This window comes from Chiloscyllium punctatum, chromosome 38, assembly GCF_047496795.1.
Source record: "Chiloscyllium punctatum isolate Juve2018m chromosome 38, sChiPun1.3, whole genome shotgun sequence".
In the NCBI taxonomy this organism is placed as follows: domain Eukaryota; kingdom Metazoa; phylum Chordata; class Chondrichthyes; order Orectolobiformes; family Hemiscylliidae; genus Chiloscyllium; species Chiloscyllium punctatum.
The window spans coordinates 60,832,029-60,850,777 of record NC_092776.1 but is presented as its reverse complement, the minus strand read 5'-3'; the positions used below and the strand labels follow the sequence as shown (position 1 = coordinate 60,850,777).

The 18,749-nt window shown below is 45.0% G+C and overlaps 1 protein-coding gene and 1 pseudogene across 5 annotated transcripts in view; one reads left to right on the top strand and one right to left on the bottom strand.

The window, feature by feature from the left end:
- Positions 1-18,749, bottom strand: part of rufy2 (RUN and FYVE domain containing 2) — a 70,342-nt gene that overhangs the window by 37,094 nt on the left and 14,499 nt on the right. For all 5 annotated transcript variants that reach the window (XR_011954712.1, XM_072557992.1, XM_072557988.1 and 2 more), the window contains exons 5-7: positions 16,015-16,138; positions 5,888-5,952; positions 5,428-5,493 (exon numbers count right to left, since the gene is read on the bottom strand). Coding sequence is in view for 4 of the 5 variants with exons in the window: in XM_072557992.1 (XP_072414093.1) it covers positions 5,428-5,493; positions 5,888-5,952; positions 16,015-16,138 (255 nt within the window). In the remaining variant the exon portion in view is untranslated. The remainder of the gene's footprint in view (positions 1-5,427; positions 5,494-5,887; positions 5,953-16,014; positions 16,139-18,749) is intronic.
- On the top strand, positions 9,628-9,778 carry LOC140463745 (5.8S ribosomal RNA; annotated as a pseudogene).

The window sequence follows — 18,749 nt, the reverse complement described above, 5'->3', positions numbered from 1 at the left end:
CAATGGTAATGTTCCAATGTATCTGCCGTTTGTCCTTCTACAAAGAACTAGTTCTGCATTTGGAAAATGCTGTTGAACGATCTTTGGCAAATTCAGCAGTGCATCTTACAGATTGTACACAGTTGAGCCTTGGTGAAGTGGGTGCAGTGCCAATCAAACGGCTGTGTCCTGCACCCTGTCAATGGTACTTTGGGCATGCACTCATCCAGGCAAGTGGGGAATATTCCATCACATTCCCGGCTTGAGCCTTGTGGATCCTGGACAGACTTTGGGAAGTCAGGAGGTAACTTACGCATTACAGTATTCCCAGTCTATGACCTGCTCTTATAACCAGCCATTCACATCCTGTGTTGCCACAAAACCTTTTATCATTTCATCTCTTATCTTACACCCAAATTTTGTTCCTTAACCTCTCTGCCTCTTTTCAATTTTGTCAAAACCTCATTATTTTGAAAGGTCATCAAACCGAAATGTGAACAGTTTCTCTCCCGAGGCTACCTAACTCAAGTATTTCCAGCATCTTTGGTTTTTATTCCTTTGTGCCCTTATCCTTCAAAAGTATCCTGACCAAAGTATTCTTACACACAGTCAGGGTCTCACCTTCAATTATAAACATTCTTGGAAACAACAGTTTAAAATTATTTTCATTTTTCAATTGCGGGCCAAGGAGAAGGTGTAAAGGGATGGCTGCAGTTTTAAAAGTCATGTTTACTGCAACATGTTGTGTCTGGGGGGGGTGCATATATGGAACGAGCTTCCAGAGGAAGTGGTAGAGGCAAGTACAATGACAACATTTAAAAGACATTTGGACAGTTACATGAATAGAAATGGTTTAGTGGGATGTGGGTCAAATGCTGACAAATGGGACTAGTTCAGTTTAGGAAATTGGTCGGTATAGATGAATTGGGCTGAAGGATCTGTTTGAATGTTGTACGGTTGGCTGTACGTATGTATTTGTATTCACAGTTGCATTTTCTTTAAATAGTGAGAGCAGAAGCAGATACGATGGAGTCAATAAGTTCTGAACTAAGGGACAACTGCTTAGCAACAATGTTTTGGTTGGCTCCTGACTAAATGATCAGTCAGTCAAGCAAAGCTTCAAAAAAATCTCTCTCGCATTCATGTGTAAGTACCAGCAAGTTGTCTTCCACTCATCATCATCTGCAAATTTACTGTTGAAGGGGAAATAAAATACCTCCAGAAACACTGAATGATGAATTCTCAACTAGTGAATGAAAGAGCAGATCAGTGTGTAAACAATCAAAACTAAACCAAAAGAAACAGCCTATCTTGTAGTCTACACTGGTGCTAACAAATCTTTTCCTTTTTTATAGTCAGAGTGCTCGACAGAGCTGAAAATCTTTAATCTGCACCAGTCAAACAATTCTCTCTAAATATTAATGATGTGCCTGTCTGATTATGAATGTAGGTGATACCTAAAAAGGAGTGGAGTTTAACCTATAGAAAATTATAAGTTGACAATTCATATTTCCCAATGACCATTGGTTAAAGACAATTTAAATTGTTAAGTACAGAAACCTGGTAAGTACTTTCTTTTAGCCAGAGTTTGTCAGTCTGATAAATTGGAGACTTTGGATTGCTTTAACTATATCTTTGCACATGCGCGACAACTCAGAATAGTGGGCTTGATTGCCAGGGCACAAGCCCCGAGAGCTGTGACACTTTTTATTCCTCAGCCTCACAACCTTCTCCTTATTTAAAAGTTTCACTGTGTTCTAAATTTCTTGCATTTAATCCTCCATTGGAGGCTAGTCAGTCAGTAGAAATAACCCTTTTCTGTCCTATCTCATCATACAGACTTAGCAAATCATCTCTCACTTTAGCTGCAAATTGCCCCCAATTTTTACAATTCAAACAAAAACACTGGAGGTGCTCAGCAGGACTATGGAAACAAAATAATGTTAACATTTCAGGTCGATGAACAGGTGTAGGTATTTAAGATAAATTTACCCTAAGCAATGGCATACTGTAGGAAAACCGTTTTCAATGCAACACAAAATTCCTAACAGGATCCCATGACCCTGATCAGCCTGACCTGGGCATTCTGCTCGACTTCCAATAACAATATTATGACTTGAGTTGAGAGTCAATTAGTTCAACCATATTTTTTAAGCCAGAGTTCTGAATACAAAATCACTGCCTTTTCATGGTCTTGTCTGCTTATGCTCCATCTTACAGCCAATTTCCACCACCTTAAAATCCTGATCGGACTGGACAGGCTAGATGCGAGAAGAATATTCCCAATGTTAGCTAAGTTCAGAAGTAGGGCTCACAGTCTAAGCATAAGGTGTAAACCATTCGGACCAAGGTGAGAAAGAACATCTTCACTCAGAACCAGTTCATTAGATTTATTCAGGAGGGAGCTAGATGTGGCCCCTGCGGCTAGGAGGATGACGGGGCGGACAGAAAGTGCAAGTGGGATACTGAAATTGCATGATCAGCCATGTTGAATGGTGGTGCAGACTCAAAAGGCCGAATAGCCTGCTTCTGCACTTATTTTCTGTTTCAAGCCCACTCACTCAAGTCAAGACAAATGCCCATACTCTTCACTCAATTCTCATCTTTTCCCACCAGGCATGGAGTAAGATAGACTCCAATATATCAAACCCTGTGAAAAGCACTCTGCATATTTTACCAACCTGACACTTTTAAAAAATCTGCCTCTGCAGTCCCTGTTTGAACCCCTTCTCCTTTGGCATAATGACTCAGTGGTTAGCATTGCTGCCTTACAAGCACGAAGGACCCAGGTTCGATTCCAGCCTCGGGGGACTGTCCATGTGGAGTTTGTACATTTTCCCTTGTTTGTGTACTTTTCCATCAGGGGCTCTAGCTTCCTCCCACAAACAAAAGGTTTGCAGGTTGGAGGACTGGCCATGCTAAATTGTCTACAGAGTTCAGGGATGTGTAGGCTAGATGGATTAGCCATGGTAAATGTGGGGCTGCAGGCACAAGGTAGGGGGCTGGGTCTGGGAGGGATACTCTTCAGAGAGTGTGTGTGCAGAATTGAAGGGCCAAATGGTTTCTTTCCACACTGTTGGGATTCTGTGTATCTACAATTCTTGTGGCAATAATCTTGTTAATTCTACATTCCATTAGTATTTGCACATATTAAGTTTGGTAGTTATGAATACTGCTTATGAAAAAAACCAATAAAAATTGTTTTCCCTTTACATTGCTATTTACAGTCACAGAGATGTACAGCATGGAAACAGACCCTTCGGTCCAACCTGTCCATACAGACCAGATATCCCAACCCAATCTAGTCCCATCTGCCAGCACCAGGCCCAAATCCCTCCAAACCCTTCCTATTCATATATCTATCCAAATGCCTCTGAAATGTTGCAATTGTACCAGCCTCCACCACTTCCTCTGGCAGCTCATTCCACACACGTATCACCCTCTGCGTGAAAAAGTTGCCCCTCAGGTCTCTTTTATATCTTTCCCCTCTCATCCTAAACCTATGCCCTCTAGTTCTGGACTCCCCCAACCCAGGGAAAAGACTTTGTCTATTATCCTATCCATGCTCCTCAATTTTGTAAACCTCTATAAAGGTGACCTCTCAGCCTCCAATGCTCCAGGGAAAACAGTCCCATCCTGTTCAGCCTCTCCCTATAGCTCAAATCCTCCAACCCTGGCAACATCCTTGTAAATCTTTTCTGAACCCTTTCATGTTTCACAACATCTTTCCAATAGGAAGGAGACCAGAATTGCACACAATATTCCAACCAATGTCCTGTACAGCCACAACATGACCTCCCAACTCCTGTACTCAACACTCTGACCTTCTGGGGAATTGTCCTATTTAAAAAGAAATTCATTCTGTAGGAGTTAGAGATAGAAAACACATTATATAGTCATTTTGCTTCTTTCAATCTGCAGCCCCAAAAAACAGCACCATCTTATTCCTCTACAAAACACTGCTCCAGGCTAACTTAACACTTATGGCTTATATTGTTAAGCTTAATCAACAGACATATCTCAAACAAAGTCAAGAAAGAACCCACTCTACTCACTACTGCAGACTTACAGAAAGGCCACAGGTAAAACTATTCACTTATCTGTTTCTGTGCTGTGACCACACCCAAACAAGTTCCTCCAAGATCAGTTCTGAATTTCACTTGTTTGTTAGTTTTCCTGGATGCACTCCGATGTCCAGCGATACATTGATTCAACAGCAAAGGCAGTAGCTGCGCAGGTCCACTGCTGTGGCAGTTAGCAGTGTGGGTTTCTTTCTCTCTCTCCTTCACTGACCATGTGCTGCCTTTGTCTGTCCCTCACCCTTTTAAAAAAGTGCCGTTGTTTTGACTTTTTTTCCTCCAAAATTCCAAAACAATGCAACAGCATATAAAACAATAATTGCTGCTCCAAGAATGCGAGGAAATCACCTCCAACACCTAAAATACTTTAAAAAGGAGCAGCCTGTTAACAGCCAGAATTTTTCCCATCCTTCATCTTGGATTACCCAGAATGCTGAGGCACATGGATAGGATAAATAGACAAAATCTTTTTCCTGGAGTGAGGAAGTCCAGAACTAAAGGGCATAGGTTTAGAGTGAGAGGGAAAGGATATAAAAGAGACCTAAGGGGCAACATTTTCACAGAGGGTGGTACTTGTTTGGAATGAGCTGCCAGAGGAAGTGGTGGAGGCTAGTACAATTGCGATATTTAAAAGGCCTCTGATTGGATAGGAAGACTTTGGAGGAATATGGGCCGGGTATTGGCAGATGGCACTAGATTATAGACTGGGATATCTGGTCAGCATGAACAAGTTGGACCGAAGGGTCTGTTTCTGCGTTGCACATCTCTATGACACTCCGGTCAGTCATCCTTAACATTAATTATGCCTCTACTAAAGTGCCAACAAATCAGCACTCTTCTCTCATAAATGCTGTTTTCCCTCTTATTTGTTTTGTGAAGTGTCCTGATGGGCGCATACAAAAAGCTTCAATAAAATGTCTTTTTCAGCAATACTAGACCGTACCCTCAGTCAGAATATTCTTTACAATACTACACTTGATGAACAGAAAGCCACACCGATGACACAGATTAAACTACTTCCAATTAATTCTGATGAAAAATGTTAAATGATAACCGTTGGGAGCACATAACCACTATGTTGCTGTGGCAGAAATCTAACAAAGGCGACTGTGGTCCAACAGCAAAATAAATAATTTCAATAGGTACACACTAATATACCAATATTGAATTACCACCTTCAAAGATTGATTAGTATCAGTCTCTGTTGCTCCCATTACCGTTCTTGGTTGGGGCGAGAATCTACAACTAACTTCAATTTCACTCTGCATATTGTCATAGCCCATTAAAACCAAAAACGTTTTGATTTACAAAACGCAGGGCTACTGCCTCTAGTATGAAGACAAGATCAAGAATTCAGATAGGAACCTACCTCAGCTGTCGATTGAGTTCTTCCACATAGTTCTTCTGATCGAGAATTGCAGCAAACTGTCCATCTCTGAATAAAAAGCACAATTCCGAGAATGTCACAAAAAGAACAAAATACACTACTAACTCGGAATTAGTTTCATAAAGCAAGGTGGAAGAATGAATGTTAAATAACTTTCACATTCATGGGCATCATCACTAAAGCTTGGTCTATGCAAACTCAGCTTCAACAAGTGATTCCAGAAGAGTTGTCAGAAATAATGCAGGGGGCAAGTGAGGACAGTAATATTCTTCAATATCTCACAGTTTGGAAGATCAGTGCAGTAGTGGACTGCGAGAGGTCCTTGTCTCAGAGATAAGTGGACATTGCAACAAGGCTATGTGCCAAAGACCACATCTTTCTACTAACGAGCAATCATATGCAGTTGGTGAGAGTGAGTTTTATTTCTGTCTGCAAGCATTACCTTTCAAAGCATCCACTACTGTCACTATCATTCTTCAGGTACATGGAGAAGTCGATGACTCCAACCTGTGGGGCAAGTGACAAGGTGAGATTATACCTTTGGTTCAGAATTACCAGTTACTAGAATAACAGTATCTAGATTTCAGTTGACAAATTTCATTCCATAGGTTCTCCTCTTCTGACCACACCAAGTTAACTACCCAAGCACATCCTCCAAATGAGCTGGACGGTTTAGTACTAGCATCTTATTATACAGGCTGGGTTAGGATAGCAGTCAAGCCTATCCTCTCATTCTCAGCCTCAGCCAACAACAATGCTTGTCAGAATTATAAATCAAAAGAAAACAAAAACTGATGCCTCTTCACAATTTAGACACTTGAGAGATGTGAACAGAACACCATGCAGCATCAAAAACAAAACCACAGGCCCTCTTAATTATGAGTTTGCCAGTCTCTTATTTTAAAGATTTAAGGGAGAGACTCTGTTTGCTTACTTGCTTGAATATCAGTTTTATTATTAACATCTGTCAGGTGTTGACTAAGAAACATGCCTTGAACCTTGCAATATATTCTCTGTAACCTCTCATTCTTCACTTCAAGAGTGGAACATCTACATGGCACACAGTCAGCATAAGGTAGGAGGAATCTTTTTCGTTTCCACAGGAATTAGATCAGTTTCCCACAGTGACAATGCAAGGTTGAAATGAAAATTGGTACAGTGGGAGCACAGAACATTGCGATTAATACAGAACCAGGGGAGAATATGGTGCAGTGTGATTAGTACAGATCCAGAGTGGAGGGCAGCACAGTGAGATTAATACAGAACCAGGGGATAGTAGGGGACTGTACAATTATTACAGAACATAATTGCTTGGGACATGATGAGTTAAAGGATGCTTCTGCACTTCAGTGCTGTAATTCCACAATTAATATGTTACCAAATAGCAGTTAGGAAACTCACTCCTTGCAGTTCATGATACCTGGACAGGCTGGATAACGTAGTCAGACTCAAACTGGTCATTGCGCAAATAGGGTCCCCTGCTAGGCTGCAGCGCAGGCTGTGCTCAGATCGAGTTTCAACAATTTCCCATGGTGGGAAGTGCTCCATTTTTGCAAGGGAGCAACAGTCTTAACAGGTGAAGTGAGTAACCAGCAAAGTTTTGGAAAAGTGCCCAACTATTTTCAAAAGTGTCACATCAGTAACCAGACAGACTTAAAATCTGTCTGAAGGTGCCAAATGAATAACCTGGAAAGCATAGGAAAATGCCCAGGATGTTTAGAAAAACTTACAAAAGTGTCTGAAAACATGAATGAAAACTTAGAAAAATGCCCAAAAGCGTTTAAAAGTGTCAATTCAGTAACTAGAAAAACTGAAAAAAATGTTGGAAAATGTCAAAGGACCAGCCTGGAAAAATGCCTGAAAACGTGCACCGGAAACCTATGAAAATTGCCAGGAAGTGTTTAAAAAGGATAAGTCAGTAACTAGGAAAATCTTAGAAAGATTTTGGAAAGGTGTAAAAGAATTCAAATTGTCATCACAGCAAACTTCCCACCAGTGAAAAAAATCTGAAAATGCATGCAGGAAATGTGTTCTGGGTGCCACATGACTCAGGGGATTTCAGTCTGGGCGTCGTCATGTTGTGTTTCAGTGTCTGCAGCCTAAAAACTTAAACTCGCTCTAATTGTGGAAGTCAGGCTGCAAAAAAAAAATCCAAGAGTGTTTATGGGGACTGATTTCCAGATCGAAGCACTTGAATTTGGGATTCTGCCCCAGTCGGGTTTGGCCGCTTGACAGGTTGGCAGGGCACCCAGAGATTTTCGAGAACATGATTTTTATAACAAAATGGCGGCGTGGGACCACTTTGAAAAGTGTCTGATAAGTAACTCCGAGGGGAGTGGCACTTGAATTTTCAAGTTTGGGTGCATGCCCAAGACCTCTTGGAAGTCAAATTGTGACACTTAGTCAAACATTTGTCAGACTTATCCAATTCTTTCTGCCTTTTATCAAAATCGGTCAGAGATCTCGAGACACTGTCGGAGGGTGGGCAACCTATTTCCATGGTGATGATCGGCAAAAACACCCCATAAATGGCCATCCCTCCACAGGCACCTGAAAGAAATGAAATAAAAAGTGATATAAACAGAGAGAGTTCAAGTTGCCTGGTTCTCTGAGGTATTGCAGGGAGGGTGGCAGGCTGACTCCAGTTTGCCCAGAATGTTGGCTCTTTTGCGTTGGCTTCAAGCACTGCATTCTTGTAGTGGGTGGCTGCTCTTCCTGGCTCTGCGGCCGAGGTGCTCGGCACCCAGGTTTCTGTCCGGACCTGCCAGCGTCGTGTGCATGCGGCTTCACTGGTGCTCTCCTCAATTGATTCAGCAATTCCTGTCTATGTGGGAGGGCTCTTGTGGCTAACTTTCCTATCAGGGGCTGGTGCTTTAGGGGTTCCTCCCCACTCTTTCCACCTTGACAAGTGCTTTTTGAAAGGGTCACAATCTCATGTGGCCAGGCTGGCACCCCACTGCTTCTGACACGGACTCTGCTGCTCAGATGCAACCAAGAAGCCGCCTCTTGTAGAGTCAGTGGTCCGAAATCAAGCGCTTGAGAGTGGGTCTTGCTAACGTGTTCCCCTCACACTGTCCTTGCTTCTCGGGTGAGGCGGGTGCGAGGGCTGTTGCTGTATCTCCATTTTCCATGCGGCTTGACACTCCATTTCCCTCAGCACTGTAGAGGAGTGGAGTCAGGGAAGCAGCTCCCACTCTCTCTCTGCACTCAGCCACACGCTTACCCCCCCCTCCCCCCCCAAACTGCGTGTGCGCTCACTCTTCCCTGCAAGGGTGACATTCAGTTTGACCAGTCAGTTCAGGTGCCTTGCTTTTGGTTAGACCTGTGAAAGAGTTGAACCTGGTGCCATGGGGAGACTTTGGCATGAGTTTGCAGGCGACAGTTCAGAGTTCAGCAGTGATGGCGGCTTTGCTTATCAGCCCCTCTCTACCAGTTGCACACACCCTGCCCCTCTGCCCTGCCATTCCACCTATCCACTCCACCATCCCCCCACCCCCGACCTATCACCTTCATCCCCTCCCCCACTCACCTACTATACTCTATGCTACTTTCTCTCCACTCCCACCCTCCTCTTGCTTATCTCTCCACGCTTCAGGCTCTCTGCCTTTATTCCTGACGAAGGACTTTTGCCCGAAACATCAGTTTTACTGCTCCTTGAATGCTTCCTGAAGGTCAAGGACAAACTGAGACCAGCGGCTGCAGCTGTGCTCTTCCAGCACCACTAATCCAGAATCTGGTTTCCAGCATCTGCAGTCATTGTTTTTACCTAGAATAGGAGAAAGTGAGGACTGCAGATGCTGGAGATCAGAGCTGAAAATGTGTTGTTGGAAAAGCGCTGCAGGTCAGGCAGCATCCAAGGAGCAGGAGAATCGACGTTTCGGGCATGAGCCCTTCTTAAAGAAGGGCTCATGCCCGAAACGTCGATTCTCCTGCTCCTTGGATGCTGCCTGACCTGCAGCGCTTTTCCAACAACACATTTTCAGCTCTTTACCTAGAATAGGGTGAGTGTGCGGTCCTTCCATGTTCCCGATGAAAGGGAGTAGTCAGTCCTGTGTGTGGCGGCGGTGGTGTCTTCTTCGATCCTTTGTTAACCCTCCAGTCAGGTGGAAGTTGTGATGGTGGGGAGTGTATGTATGGTCCAGGTCATTGGTCTCTGGCGAGGACCAGACTGAAACCTCATACTATGTTTAACGATGGATTATTCAGCTCATGCAAAGAAGATCACAGGTAGCTGCGAGAATTAGTGTGAATTGAAGGACACATTGATCATCGACACTTTGAACGCTCTTTGAGGCCCGGGGTTCATCCCAGGGCCATGCCTGTTTGAGGGTCACTCGGCAATTAACTGCATTCATCTTGGCTGGCAAGACTGTGTCGCCGAGGATCTGCTGTCTTTGTCCCCCGAAGTGCAGACTCCAGAGCCCACCAGCATCGGAGTGCTTAATCTTCCCTGCACATTCCGCTCGTCAGGCCTGACACATATCAGGACATGGAGTGGAGTTGGTCTGAGTCACAGGAGTGGGCCAGCACAGCTATCACTGGTCCTAACATAGCTGTTGGTAGATTGCACAGCGACACTGACTGCTTAGTCACTGGGACACGGTGCTGCCCTGTGTGTTGAGCACCCGCGGGGTCTGTCTACACTCAGTAGATTTGCACAGGGTGTCTCTCGGGTGGCCAGTTTGTGAAAAGAGTGAAGTGAGCTGCGGATTTCTAGGCTGTGAAGGTCGCCAGTCTTGCATAGAGCGAGCTGGATCGACACATTGACTTGACTTGATTGTTAATTGAGAGAGAGTGTTCAGAAGCACAGACGGTGCCTGGGAGCTGCAAGCCACTGGTCTCAGTTCGTCCTTGACCTTCAGTTGCCAGTAGGGTGTTGGATCCTGTCTTCTGTTGGCACCAAGTGTGTAGCTGAGGAAGGAGGTTTCATTCAATGCAGTGACTTCACTGGCTGCATCCACATCAATCGCTGGTTTTGGCTCTCCCGTTCAGCCCGAACATTTCTACTCGGTCCTGCTGTCTATCTTGGAGACACCAAGGGGTGGGCATGGAACGTGCTTCTGTGGTATTGCCTGAAAGTTTCTCATTTGAATCGCCTGTACACCTCATGTTGCTGGCCCCCCCTTGGGTTCCTTGGCGCCTGGCAGACAGTTGAATGTTGGCTGTGGGAAAGTCTCCAGAATGCCAGTGTCGGGTCTTCTATCCCTGTCAGTGTCAGCATGCCTTCCGTACTCACCGGGTGTGATCCACTGGGTCACGAGGCATCACCCACCTCCCAGAAAGTCCTACCATTCCATGGCCGGTGATCAACTTGTGGTGCGTGCATACACAACCTTTTGCCACTTGTGTCTCGGTACTCCTCTCTCCCTCGGCCGGTCTCTGTCAGCTGGTGCTCTCAATTGTGGGTGCTGAGGCATCTCTGTGCCTCTGGCCCCAGTCCCATTCTCTTCCACTAATCTACTGACGCTCCATAATTTGCCTCCCCATGCAGGGAGGGTCTCTGGTACTGCGCTGCATGCTGAACATGTTCCCACTCATCAGCAGTGCTGGAGGATGCAGGGGTTGCCATTTGTCTCCATTGTACAGCGGGACTAAGGACCAGAGGGATGCTAGATAAGTCAGGTAATATACAGAGGAACCTCAATTATCCGAATATCGGATTATCCGAAGATGATCTCAAGGTCCCGATAGAAACATTACATCAAAGACTGGTTTTCAACACTGATCGCGTCTTTTGTTTACTGGGATTAAAAGTGAACTCAGCTTACTGAAATGTTGCCAAAAACAGACTCCAAACGACTGACCTCCCACCCTCTCTCTCGCTTTCCCCCCCCACCACACTTTCCCTGGAGTTCTACACAGGAGTGAGTATACCCTAACCCCCACTTCCCCAGATAGATAATCTCTCCAACACTGTCCTATATAGCACAAAGGTGAAACTTGTCAAAAAATTGCAGTAAAAAGATGTGTGTGTGTGTGCACCTGCATGCGTGCGTGCTATTTGGAGACTCACCTCAGAAAGACAGGAGTTCGACAGGGTCGGGGATGGGCAGAGGTCAGGGCTGGACGGTGTTAGCTTGGGGGGGGGTGGAATGTGTAGGATGTCAGGGATCATACCTTTTCTCCTGAAAGAGGAGCAGATTTAACAGAAAACTTTGAGCCCCAGAGGAAAGACTGAGTCAATTAACCAAATAATCAATTATCCGAGCGAAATAGTGCCTGCCCATCTCGTTCAGATAATCGAGGCTTCTCTGTATTTGGACGGTTGCTTTACCTGAAACACCACTTAAGTACTGTCTCCATCCACTCTCCTCCTCTAACCCAAAAACAGACTGTGCGTGCCAGATTGGTAAGGTAACTAGTTTTTTTTTCATTAGTCTCTTGGGAATTTAGAAAATGGAGAATGGAGGTTTGGGCAGTTGGATGTTCCTCCTGCAGAATGTGGGAGGTAAGGGTCACCACTGGTGCCCCCACTGACTTCATCTGCAAGACATGCACCCAACTCCAGCTCCACAAACCATGTTAGGGAGCTGGAGCTGGATGAACTTCGGATCATTCTGAGGGGTTTGGGGCTGAGGGGGTTATTGAGAGGAGTTGCAGGGAGGTCATCTCACCTCAGGTACAAGAAAAAGGCAGATGGATTACAGTCAGGGGACTGAAAGGGAACCAGACAGTCCAGGATTCTCTGTGGCTATTCTCCTCAATAACAGGTATACCATTTTGAGTACTGTTGAGGGGTCGACTTACCAGGGGTAAGGCATGGGGTACAGGTCTCTGGCACAGAGTCTGTCTTGGTTGCTCAAAAGGGAAGGGGGGGGGGGGGGGGGGGGGGGGAGGGAGCTGATAGAAGGTTCTGTGGGAACGACTGAGACTCACAGTTGGTCTGTTGCCTCCCAGGTCCTAGGGCTCATGATATCACGGAACATGTTTATTTTCAGGATCCTCGAGGGGTGGGGGGCGGAGCAGTCCCGAGTTGTGGCCCATGTAGGCACCAGAGGTAGGAAAAGGAATGGGGATTTAAGGCAGAAATTCAGGGAGTTATGGTGTTGAGTTGATTAGGAGTTAGGACTTAAGAGCGAGAACAAACAGAGTTGTTATTGCTGATTTGTTATCCATGCCACTTCCTCGCAAGGTTAGGAATAGGAAGAGTGAGAGGAATTGAACATATGGCTACAGGGATTGTGCAGGAGGGCAGGATTCAGATACCTGGATAATTGGGGCTCATTCTGGGGTAGGTAGGACCTCTACAAACAGGGTGGTCTACACCTGAACCTGAGGGGTACCAATATCCTAGCCTGGGGAGATATTTCCTAATGCTCTTTGGCAGGGTTTAAATGAATTCTGCAGGGGGATGAGAACCTAAATTGTGGTTCCATGGTCCAGGAGGTAGTGAAGTCAAACACTGAGGTTTCAAAGTCACAAGAGTGCACTGGCAGCTGGAAGGTGGTTTGAAATGTGGCTACTTCAGCGCCAAGAGCATCCAGAATAAGGTGGGTGAACTTGCAGCATGGGTTGGTATCTGGGACTTTGATGTTGTGGCCATTTCAGAGACATGGATACAGCAGGGACAGGAATGGCTGTTGCAGGTTCCAGGGTTTAGATGTTTCAGTAAGAACAGGGAAGGTGGTTTTAAAAAAAACAGGGAGGTGTAGCACTGTTAGTCAAGGACAGTATTATGGTGACAGAAAGGACGTTTGAGGACTCGTCTACTCAGATATTATGCGCTGAGATTAGAAACAGGAGAGGTTGCCCTGGTGGGAAATTTCTATAGGCCTCCAAATAGTTCCAGAGATGTAGAGGTAAGGATAGCAAAGACGATTCGGAATAGGAGTGAGAGTAACAGGGTAGTGATTGTAGGGACTTTAACCTTCCAAATATCGACTGGAAATACTATAGTTTGAGTGCTTTAGACGGGTCAGATTTTGTGCAATGGGTGCAGGAGGATTTCCTGACACAGTATGTAGACAGGCCAACAAGGGGCAAGGCCACATTGGATTTGGTACTGGGTAATGAATCAGGCCAGGTGTTAGATTTGAAGGTAGGTGAGCACTTTGGTGATCGTGACCATAATTTGGTTATGATTACTTTAGTGATGGAATGGGATAGGTTTATACCGCAGGGCAAGAGTTATAACTGGGGGAAAGGCAATTATGATGTGATTAGGCAGGATTTTGGATGCATAGGATGGGGAAGGAAACTGCAGGGGATGGGCATGATTGAAACGTGGAGCTTATTCAAGGAACAGCTCCTGCGTGTCCTTGATACATATGTACCTGTCAGGGACGGAGGAAGTGGTCAAGTTAGGGACTGTAGTTTACTAAAGAAGAAGTTGAATCTTTTGTCAAGGTGAAGAAGGTGGCTTGTGTAAGGATGAGACATGAAGGCTCAGTTAGGGTGCATGAGAGTTACAAGTTAGCCAGGAAAGACCTAAAGAGAGAGCTAAGAAGAGCCAGGAAGGGACATGAGAAGTCATTGGCAGATAGGATCAAGGAAAACACTAAACCTTTCTATAGCTACATCAACAATAAAAGAATAACTAGAGTAAGATCAGGGCCAATGAAGGACAGTAGTGGGAAGTTGTGTGTGGAGTCCGAGGAAATAGGGGAAGTACTAAATGAATATTTTTTTGTCAGTATTCACACTGGAAAATGACATTTTTGTCAAGGAGAATACTGAGATACGGACTTCTAGACTAGACGGGATTGAGGATCACATGAAAGAGATGTTAGCAATTCTGGTAAGTGTGAAAACAGATAAATCCCCTGGGCCGGATGCGATTTATCCTAGGAATCTCTGGGAAGCCAGGGACGAGACTGCAGAGCCTTTGGCTTTGATCTTTATGTCATCATTGTCTATAGGAATAGTGCCAGAAGACTGGAGGATAGCAAATGTTGTCCCCTTGTTCAAGAAGGGGCGTACAGATGTGGTAAATATAGACCAGTGAGCCTTATTTCAGTTATGGGTAAAGTGTTGGAAAAGGTTATAAGAGATAGGATTTATAATCATCTAGAAAGGAATAAGTTGATTAGGGATAGTCAACATGGTTGTGTGAAGGGGAGGCTGTGCCTCACAAACCTGATTGAGTTCTTTGAGATGGCGACCGGTGGATAAGGGTAAAGTGGTTGGTGTAGTGTGTATGGATTTCAACAAGGCGTTTGATCAGGTTCTCCACGGTAGACTATTGCACAAAAAACAGAGGCATAGGATTGAGGGTGATTTGCAGTTTGGATCGGAAATTGGCTAGCTGAAAGAGAGGGTGGTAGTTGATGGGAAATATTCATCCTGGTGTTCAGTTATTCTTGGTGTATCGCAAGGATCGGTTTTGGGGCCACTGCTGTTTGTCATTTTTATAAATGACCTGGATAAGGGCGTAGACGGATAGGTTAGTAAATTTGCAGAGGGCATTAGGTTCGGTGGAGTTGTGGATAGTGCTGAAGGATGTTGTAGGTTATAGAGGGTCGTCGATAAGCTGCAGAGCTGGGCTAACAGGTAGCAAGTGGAGTTAATGTGGAAAAGTGTGAAATGATTCACTTTGGAAGGAGCAATAGGAATAAAGAGTACTGGGCTAATGGTAAGATTTTTGGCAGCAAAATGAGCAGAGAGATCTCGGTGTCCATGTGCATAGATCCCTGAAAGTTGCCACCCAGGTTCATAGTGTTGTTAAGATGGCATATGGTGTACTGGCTTTTATTGGTAGAGAGGTTGAGTTTTGGAGCCATGAAGTCATGCTGCAGCTGTACAAAGCTCTGGTGAGGGCACACTTGGGGAGTATTGCGTTCTATTCTGGTCACCGCATTATAAGAAGGATGTGAAAGCTTTGGAAAGGAGTCATGGAGATCTACCAGGATGTTGCCTGAAAATGAGGGAAGATCTTATGAGGAAAGGTTGAGGGACTTGAGGCTGTTTTCATGAGAGAAAAGAAGGTTGAGAGGTGACTTAATTGAAACAAGTAAGATAATCAAAGGGTTAAGATAGGGTGGACAGTGAGAGCTTTTTCCTGCGATGGTGATGGCCAACACGAGGGGACATAGTTTTAAATCGAGGGGTGTTAAATTATAGGACAGATGTCAGAGATAGTTTCTTTACTCAGTAGTAGGGGCATGGAATGCCCTGCCTGCATCAAATGTAGACTCGTCAACTTTAAGGGCATTTAAATGGTCATTGTATAAACCTGGAATAGTGTCGGTTAGATAGGCTTCAGATTGGTTCCACAGGTCGGCGCAACATTGAGGGCTGAAGAGCCTGTACTGTGCTGTAATGTTCTAGGTTGTTGCCACCATCGGTGTGCGACATACAGGTGACTGGCTCTCTGATGTCGCGGTGGCAGCATGGTGAACTGATTCCTGAGAGTTGGCGTGGGCATGCTGGTGTGACCTTGCCATCCTTTAACTTTGTGTACAACCTCAGATCAGATGTGACAACCCACTGAATTTAAGCATATTACTTGGCAGAAAAAAATAAACTAACCAGGACTCTCCTAGTAACTGCAAGTGAACAGGGAAGACCCAACGCCGAATCACCACTCGCCTGACGGAAGTGAGAAATGTGGCATATAGAAGTCAGTCTTACCAGTGAATCCAGGTCTTCTCCCTTGACACACAGGTTGGCATCGATGACATTGAGTCCAACAAGCAGTCCAACAATCACCGCCCCTTCCTCTTCCATCATCAATGCATGCTCCTCATAAAACTCACTGTCATCAAAGGAGCACACAGAACAGTGACTTAGCATCTCCCCTTTCAGTTTGGTCAATTACATTACAGGGCAATTTCTGAACAACATTTCATTTTTACCAATTATTTCAATTAAAATTATGTTCAGATGTTCTCTCCCTTTGTCCCAAGTGTAATAACTTGTTGAAATTTGGTTACGAACAATACTTTGTACCTTGTCAATGTAATTCTCCGCCAATATGGGTGCAGCCTTCTCCACCACAGCACCACAGAGCCATGACCACTCAACTCTTCTTTTTTCTCACCCATTATGCCTGCATTTTTCAACTGTAAGAAATTCTGTCCCTCAGTCCCATTACTGCTTGCAACCAGGATCAATTCACTCAGCACAGTGCAGGCCTTTTAGTTGATCACTGACTTAATGAGCACAGCTCAATCCCACGTTACATGCAAATTTACCAACACTGATCTGAAACAATCCCAACAATGGGGCCCGCTGGATGAGTTGCACTCAATTCAAGAAACAGTAGTCGGAAGAATAGGCCCTAAACCCGTTCTGCCATTCAATAGAATCAGGACTGATCCGACATTCCTCATGTCCACTTTCCTGCCTTTCTGCCATAATCCTAAATTCTCCTACTGATCATTAACTTATCTCAGCTTTAAATCTATAAAGCTGAGAAACAGCTTATGTAAGCCTCCTTCTTCCTCTTTACTAGACATTCAACCTCCCTCGTCAACCAAGGCTCCCTCACACGACCATTTCTTTCCTGCCTGATCGGTACATACATATCAAGGACACGTCGTATCTGCTCCTTGAAAAAGTCCCACATTTCCACCACATCCTTCCCTGACAGCCTATGCTCCCAACGTATGCTCCTCAAATCCTGTCTTACAGCATCGTAATTTCCCTTCCCCCAATTGTAAAAACTTCCTTGTTGTGTGCACCTATCCCTCTCCATAACCAAGGCGGAGAAACAGATTGGGAAACAGATTTTGGAAAGGTGCAGAAGCCACAGGGTCGTAGTCATGGGCGACTTCAACTTCCCAAATATTGATTGGAAGCTCTTTAGATCAAGTAGATTGGATGGGGCGGTGTTTGTGCAGTGTGTCCAGGAAGCTTTTCTAACGCAGTATGTAGATTGTCCAACCAGAGGGGAGGCCATATTGGATTTGGTACTCGGTAACGAACCGGGACAAGTGGTGGGCTTGTTAGTGGGTGAACATTTTGGTGATGGCGACCACAATTCTGTCACTTTCACCTTGGTTATGGAGAGGGATAGGTGCACACAACAAGGAAGTTTTTACAATTGGGGGAAGGGAAATTACGATGCTGTAAGACAGGATTTGAGGAGCATACGTTGGGAGCATAGGCTGTCAGGGAAGGATGTGGTGGAAATGTGGGACTTTTTCAAGGAGCAGATACGACGTGTCCTTGATATGTATGTACCGATCAGGCAGGAAAGAAATGGTCGTGTGAGGGAGCCTTGGTTGACGAGGGAGGTTGAATGTTTAGTAAAGAGGAAGAAGGAGGCTTACATAAGGTTGAGGAAACAAGGTTCAGACAGAGCAGTGGAGGGATACAGGATAGCCAGAAGGGACCTGAAGAAAGGGATTAGGAGAGCTAAGAGAGGGCATGAAAAATCCCTGGCGGATAGGATCAAGGATAACCCCAAGGCATTCTATGCGTATGTGAGAAACCTGAGAATGACGAGAACGAGGGTAGGTCCGATCAAGGACAGTGGTGGGAGACTGTGTATTGAGTCGGAAGAGATAGGAGAGGTCTTGAACAAGTACTTCTCTTCAGTATTTACGAACGAGAGGGACTGTATTGTTGAAGAGGAGAGTGTGAAACGGACTGATAAGCTAGAAGAGATATCTGTTAGGAAGGAAGATGTGTTGGACATTTTGAACAACTTGAGGATAGACAAGTCCCCCGGGCCTGACGGGATATATCCTAGGATTATGTGGGAAGCAAGAGAGGAAATTGCAGTACCGTTGGCAATGATCTTCTCGTCTTCACTGGCAACGGGGGTGGTACCAGGGGACTGGAGAGTAGCGAATGTTGTGCCCCTGTTCAAAAAAGGGAATAGGGATAACCCCGGGAATTACAGGCCAGTTAGTCTTACTTCTGTGGTAGGCAAAGTAATGGAAAGGGTACTGAGGGATAGGATTTACGAGTATCTGGAACGGCACTGCTTGATTAGGGACAGCCAGCACGGATTTGTGAAGGGTAGGTCTTGCCTTACAAGTCTTATTGAATTCTTCGAGGAGGTGACCAAGCATGTGGATGAGGGTAGAGCAGTGGATGTAGTGTACATGGATTTTAGTAAGGCATTTGATAAGGTTCCCCATGGTAGGCTTATGCGGAAAGTCAGGAGGCATGGGATAGAGGGAAATTTGGCCAATTGGATAGAAAACTGGCTAACCGGTCGAAGTCAGAGAGTGGTGGTAGATGGTAAATATTCAGCATGGAGTCCAGTTACAAGTGGAGTTCCGCAGGGATCAGTTCTGGGCCCTCTGCTGTTTGTAATTTTTATTAATGACTTAGATGAGGGAGTCGAAGGGTGGGTCAGTAAATTTGCAGATGATACAAAGATAGGTGGAGTTGTGGACAGTGAGGAGGGCTGT